The following is a 7,450-nucleotide window of genomic DNA, read 5'->3' on the forward strand; positions in this document are numbered from 1 at the left end:
GGAGACAATGCTCATGTGAAACATTAGCTGTTGCTGCATGTAAGCCTATATGCTGAGGTGCTGCAAAGCTACAAACACAGCGCCACAACCCAGTCACAGCCATCTCTTGAGATTCGAACAATGCCTCTTTCTTTTCTAATAGTCCAATAGTTTTCTGAATAAAGCACTCACAAATAACATGCACAGATAAATACACACTGAAAAAAATGTGGTCAATTAAAGTTTTTAATTGTCTTTTAGTTCCTTCCTGTTGCTGCAGATGAAACAACTTGCAACTTTTCTTTGAGAAAAGCCAGAAATTTCTTTTAACCTATTTCATGAAGTAAAAACTACAACTAATACAAGCCTGAAAATCAATAATTACCCTTAATGAAACTGCAACCTATCTGCCTCCACCATAAGTAAACATCACTAAAGGGTTCTTATCTTAATGTAAATTTGTATGTATGTTTTATCCCTTAACATGCTAAATTAATCCCTCCAACCAAGACAACAACAACAAACAAACTGACAAATAAAACCTGCAAAACAAACCCAAACAAGCAAGCAAGCTCACATAAAAACACCCAATCCTGTGTTATGACAACCCTGTCCATGTCTTTGAAAGAAATCGTTTAATGCGGTAAGGTTTTTATAGGTTCAGAGGGTTCATGTGTCTTCACTAAATAAAGGATTTTGAGTGTTGTACTTGTATAAACACATAGCTTCAATACAATCTCAGATACTCACACCTCATTCCTAGAAACATATCTCCTGTCACAAACACCTTGCTCGCTCTCAAACCTGCCGTGATGGAGATTAATGGCAGCGTTTAAAGCCTGCTGAGCTCCACCTGTCAAAGCCGGGGCCCCCAGGGCAGCGCCGGCCTGTGCCTAGGAACGAGAGACTGTCCTGGGGCAAGATCTATCATGGAAACCCGCGGCAGGCTGGATCTCTGGAGCGAGCCTCCATAGATGGACCACCGACACGGCGCCATCCATCCAGAATGACAGGAATACGGGATGGCACAGACTCAGTGGCTGGTGCATGGAGGAGTGTGGCGTCGGAGGAACTGAAATATTCCTACACGTGAAGAGACAGATGAAACGGGACGCTGCATACCTAATTATAAAATAAATCCAACTTGAATCTGAATGTATAATTTAATATTGTATGTAGTTTTGATTGAGTCAAAAGTAGAAACAGGAAAAGTATTTTTTTTCCCCAAGCTTGTCTAGCCTGCGTTGTTTATTAACTCATTGTATGGTTTATCTGTAAGTCTCTGAGATCAACTTCATGTGATATTTAAATGAATTTGACATACCAGTCACACTTTGTCATTGTTTAAAATTGCATATATAAAATGTAATTAAACTGAAATTTGGGATAAAATTTGATTTTATTGCTAGCAGGTCTTATATAGACTTCACTGCTGCTCCTTAAGTAGGCATTAGTACATTGGTTAACCATTGTCCGATCCAGTTTGCACAGCGGTTCTCAAAATGTTTTGCCTGAACTACTCACTTTTTGGCTATTTCTGCTTTTTAGCTTTACATCATGCGATGTTCAATGTGAGTAACATTGCTCATGTTGTTATAACAAGAAGGTGGCTTTAGAGCATCTGCATGACTGTTACATACAGCCACATTTTATTCATCCAGAGAGGTGTAATTGAAAAGTACAAAGTTGATGTAAAAGCATTTCTTTGAATGTAATCAGCCAAAATGTATACAATACTTTATGGTGTCAAGTGTTAATAATAAAAGAATGTATCTGAAAACAGTTTCTTTTTTTCTTTCCCGAACACGGTGGGCTTTTTAATTTCAGGCTTATTAAACTGGCAAAGTTGGCAAGTTAAAAATAACCTCAAAGTATGTTGTTTGTTTCTTGAGAAATATTTCCAGAAGCTGGGTGGTTGTGGCATATTGACGACTGAGGGTTGACAGCTGCCTTGACTTGTCAATCACGTCTATTACAGTATCAACAACATGCCGCCCACAGAGTGCTGCTTAATGTTGTTTGCAAGACTCAGCGTAGATGAAGAACAATTGCTCTTGTTTCCTTACCCAGCATTCGTCTCTAATACATCCTAAATAATGTTTTTTTTTTTTTTTTTATAGCATTTGCTTTTATTGAGGGACCCTGGCTGTGAACCTTTCTCTCCCTAAAAATTGCCTGATAAGTAAAAGGTTACAGTTTTGGTAATAAAAAATTCCTGTATCAACTTGACAGAAAATGAATAAAGTATGTCAGTATAAACCATAGCAAAATAGAGGTACACAGAAAGGTAAAAGGCCACAAGAGTTGGGTGTAAGTTTAAAGACATGCATTTAAACTAGGGCTGTCCATTTTATCAAAGATTTATCATCATTGCAAAGCCAATATCTACATATATCTATGTAGGACTGATTGGGCTGCAGTGAATCATAGACTATAGGATAATATATTTACCAGGTACAATAGATTTTCACTCTCCTTAGAATAGAATAGAAACAGCCTTTATTGTCCCGCAAGGGGAAATACCGGCCTTGATGCTCACATTTGGTTTAAATGGTGGTCGTCAAGAGGAGTGAGAAAAATGTTTTTTTTTTCAGCGATTGACAAAGTTATTTCGATACATTTAACACCAATATTCCAATGTGCTCTTTTATCTGTTCTCCCAAATGCAAAATGTAGATTTAATTTAAGTATACAGTCTCAACAGACAGCAAAAGTGTGATGCAAAATAAAGTAGACAAGTTCAGGTCAAATCTGCTAATAACATTTTTCTAAAACTCAGAGCACATGTTTCCCAGTGTCATCATTTTCTTTTTCACATATAAAGAAAAGAAAACAAAACAACAACAACAAAATTGTGGTTAAAAACATTTTTTTTTTCTCATTCTCTATATTTATTATTTTTTTAACAGCTGACTGCAACAGATTACTCCAGTCATCAGATTACATTTTATTTGCGCTCCCCAACCACTGAACCACTTACAGGAGCTTTAGATAAATTGGTGGTCTGCATCTTTAATTTGGTCCAGTGGATTATTTTTGTAATCTGATTCCATGTAATTAGTTACCATTCCACCCCACCCACTGGTCCTGGAATATCACAAACTGCAGCTGTAGATAAAGAGCTTTTTGCTGACGATCAGCACATGAAAACTATTGGAACTGCTGGTTATTATAATTTATGTCAGTGCTGTAATGCACTCTAATTTCGAGGCAGTCTGCTCCACACACAAACATGCTTATACTGATGTACAAGGAAGAGCATTAACACCAAGAGATATTCAAATCTGCCAATGCAGAGCTCGACAGGAGTGCCACGTGTCAGCCTCCCTGTTTTGTAACACTAACACGTTAAAGCGATGACAAAACATGAAGCAGGGCTTCACCTGTACTTGCAAATGATATGCATCATGTTCCGAGCATCATTAGGAAATCACAGTCACACTGTGACGTAAAATGTTAAGAGCCGGGTAAAACAGGTTACACAGAACGTGGGCCTGTGCGTTAAAGATAGCACAGGATGCCTGAGGGTGTGTGACAGCAAACCAGAGCTGCTTGTGTTTTCTCTCTTTCTTTCTTTTTCCCTTCTTTTTCTCAACACCTCCCAGTTGTCCCCTTGTCTCCCCCACATTCTCCTCTGCACACCACACAGCTGTACAGCAACTGTAGCGCTGAGGGCAGAGCGAACAAGCTAAATCTCTCTCAGGCTCTCTCTTTCTGCTTTTTACAATTTCAAATCTCTGGAGTCAAGGACACTGAGCAAGCTTAGAGTGTGAGAAATAATGCCACTTCGCAGGGAAAAAAAGAACCTTGCATAGAGTACGTTAGTGTGGCTGTAGTTGCTCTGTTTAGTATTTTTAAGAGCCAAAACTTGCATTGTACATGCAGTGCTGTTTTCCAGGCCTGGCCAGCTCCACAGAAAGACCACTTCAGGGGACCATTAGGCAATTCAGCACTAATTTTCTATAAATCAAATACCGGTACAAACTACTTCTAATGCATATGCCAATAGCTGAATGACATTGCTTTCAATTTTTCAGACTTGCCTTTATGGCAAACTGAATATGACTCATTGCTAACGTAAATTTTACCAAGGTAGCAACTAATTGCTTGCATTTAAGGAACATTCTCGGTGTGCTAGCATTGAGACTTAAAAACAAATGCAATTTTCTTTTCAAATGGTTGCCAAAGGGCAAAAATCAACAAATGTATCATAAACATTGTCATGAGTCATTGCCTTATTTGTTTGTCTGTTTGGAGTTTGAAACTGCTACTTTGCTAACTTTTTCCTTTAGAAGCTCGCTGAGCTGCAGTGCTAATGATAGTTTGTACATAAACATGAACAAGTGAAGATTCAGTTAGTGCTGTTATTTTTATGTTTGTCCTTCTGTAAAAGTGTGCTACAGCTAACAGTGTTTTTGTTCACATCTCTGATAATGAAAACAATAAAATATTATTTGCTGTTGCTTGTTACTGTTGAGTAAAGTTCCCATACCTTTTTACCACAGACCATACTAATTGGTCCAAACTTACTTAAAAAAAATGAAGAAGCAGAGCATGTTGTTCTGTTCAAATGTAGCACAAAATACCAGCTAACAAGATAGACAAGGAGCACAGAGAATAGGGTAAATGAATGTAGAGATTTGTTTTATAGCTTACAGTCTATTGCTATGTTTCAGTTTCATCTTCCGCTGAATGTCTTGATCATTGCATTTAAAGTATAGTCTTCGATATTGAAATTGGTAAAGGCATAAAACCCTGAAAAGATTACTAAAACTAATACGAGATAAGATAACAGCAACATGTAAAGGCAGCAAAAAATGGTGACCAAACTATGTCAGAGTTACAAAACATTTAGTCTTGTAACAAATGCTTTTTGCCAAAGCAACATGTAAAGGGGAAAATTGTACCATGGATCAACTTAGGTCAGTGGAGAGGTTCAACATCCTGCTCAAACGCCCTTCAACGTGTGGCAGGGCTGTGTAAACCACTGGGGCAACCGCTCTACTGCTGAGCCACGACCACCAGCCGCCTCTGGTACCCAATGATCGGCATTTTTGTATAAATTATTCACAAGCTGTGCTTCATGTAGAACTTCTTTAATTAAAACATTAAACACACTATTATGTGCAGACGTACTGTGCAATAGATGAGGAAAACCAAATGAAGTTAGACTGTGTGTGCTGCCATAGTTTTGGAATTACAAAACAAATGAAGTGACAGTCTTATTAATGTTTGTATTCTAAAGTGAGGATGAGTAACACTGTGTGTGAAAGGATTATGCTGTGCAGCAAGACAAATGGGACAAAAAGATGTTAAGAATGATTCTTGTCAAAACATCTATGTGCAATAAGTGGATATGAGCGGAGGGCACACACACACCCACACACACATGCACACACATATTTGTAAGTAACTAGTAGGTGCTGCCTATGAGATAGGGCAAAATACAAAGCAAATTTAGATGATTTTACAATCACAATTCTCATTGTCCAATAGGATGCTTTGATAAGATTTGAGCATCATAATATTTTGCACATAACTTTCTTTCTTTTTGTCTTAAACCCGCATAAGGAGTGAAGTCAGACACTACTCTTGAGGCAATCCCACACAGACAGAAAGGAGACCCAAATGAATCATGGCAGAAATCCTACAAATGCAGTAAATCTATGTCATCAGTCCATGGCTTTGTCCTGTGAATCAGGTGAACGCGGGGTCTGGTATTCTCTGATTCAGTCTGACGATGGATAGAATAGGACTGGTGTGCGCGCATAATGTGTGAATATGTGTGTAAGTGTGTTCCTCTGAGTGTAAGTTTGAGTGTGTCTATGTAAGCGTGTCAAATTTTCTTTCACACATAAAGAGACATTTCACAGTTTTCCCATTGTACGATCACAAACAAACTCACACTGCAACTCGCATATGCTTTCTTTTCTCTCTTTCTCTCCTAACCAACGGTTGACTACACACTCATTTTATTGTCACGGACATGCCTATATTACAATTAAATCATTTTTCTATCTCAAGTCCTTGAGATTTTACCATTCTTTCCCAGATTTGCTGACACCTTTTACCATTTCTATAATTCAAACTAAAGAAGAGAATTAGTTCTTTGTGTTTTCGTTGTTTCGTTTTTGTATGAGTTTAATAAAAAAGGACCAAATTAGGTCAAATAAAAGACCTTATATATCAGCAATACAAGGGTGTCACTTTAAATGTGCCTCAGATTTGAAACATTGTTGCATGGAATAATAGATAGTACTTTCTTGTACACTGAGATTAGGCTCTCGCTGCATAGAGGTTGTTCAGGGTCACGGGGGAGCTGGTGCCTATCTCCAGCAGTCATTGTGCATGAGACAGGGTACACCCTGGACAGGTCGGAGGTCCATCTCAGGGCCACAGAGAGACAAACAAGACAGACACCCATTTACAGTCTCAATCACACCAACTTAGAGTTATCAATTACCCTAACATGCATGTTTTCCGTTAGTGGGAGAAAACCAGAGTACCTAGAGAAAACCCACATGTACCGGGAATAACATGCAAACTCCACCCAGAAAGACCTCAGGCAGGGGGCGATTCCACAGTATTTTTGCTGTGCAGCGACAACTCTAATCACTGCCTTTATCAGGTAAAGAAAATTAATAGATGGAAGGATGTACAGAGGCCTAAAAAGGCCATGATCTAACTTTTTTTCTTTCTTTCTTTCTTTCTTTTCCTTTCGATGAGTTTAAACGACAGTGTTGCACATTTAGTTTTAGTACACCTGACTGGACCACATGTGTCCTGTAACTGTGACCTCAGTGCTCAGAGATGCTTTGAGCTGGGATGGGTAAAAGAAAGAATCTTGCACTCAGGCACTGAAGGACCTCCGACAAAGTCCAACCCCATAATGTGAGCATTTGGTAGAACATCTTAAGATAGGTAGATAGTGTGAGTGGTGTTATGTATGAAAATGAATGCAGAATACATACAGAACAGTGTGGGCATGTGAGTTTATGTGTAGGCATGTGAGTGCAAATGCAGCACTGTGTGAGCGTGTGCGTGGGCATGCAGGGATCGATCTGCCCGTGTGCCTGGGAGCGCTGATGTGTTGGTGCATGTATATATGGCTGCTTGTGTCTCTCTGGCTCACCTTCCAGGCAGCAAGTCCTCCAGAGGCCCGAGTGCGTCATCACCTCCTCGTTCTTTTTGCTGGTCTCGTTCTCGTTGGTGCTCTTGATCTTGCAGACGCCGCGCGAGTACAGCCAGTAGTCTGTGCCCACAGCGATGGTCATGAGGCTGAAGGCGGCAAAGGCCCCCACCGTGGTCAGCAGCATCTGAACCCCGCGGTCAAACACGCCCATGTTGCCACATTCCACGAAAGGGGGGCCCCCTTTCCTCTTGATGTACAGAAAGTAAATATTTGTGAGTTTGCGTCGCCACGCCAGCTCGGAAAACGGGGGGTGGGCGGCGTCGGGTGGGCGACGGTAGC

The 7,450-nt window shown here is 39.8% G+C and overlaps 1 protein-coding gene across 1 annotated transcript in view; it reads right to left on the bottom strand.

The window, feature by feature from the left end:
* The window catches only part of LOC108230331 (voltage-dependent calcium channel gamma-2 subunit), a 53,094-nt gene extending 45,652 nt beyond the window's left edge, over positions 1-7,442 (bottom strand). Inside the window, exon 1 of the mRNA XM_017406422.3 lies at positions 7,112-7,442. Within this exon, the coding sequence (XP_017261911.1) occupies positions 7,112-7,322 (211 nt within the window). The 5' untranslated portion in view covers positions 7,323-7,442. The remainder of the gene's footprint in view (positions 1-7,111) is intronic.
* Positions 7,443-7,450: the final 8 nt, after the last annotated feature.

This window comes from Kryptolebias marmoratus, linkage group LG3, assembly GCF_001649575.2.
Source record: "Kryptolebias marmoratus isolate JLee-2015 linkage group LG3, ASM164957v2, whole genome shotgun sequence".
Classification (NCBI taxonomy): Eukaryota; Metazoa; Chordata; class Actinopteri; order Cyprinodontiformes; family Rivulidae; genus Kryptolebias; species Kryptolebias marmoratus.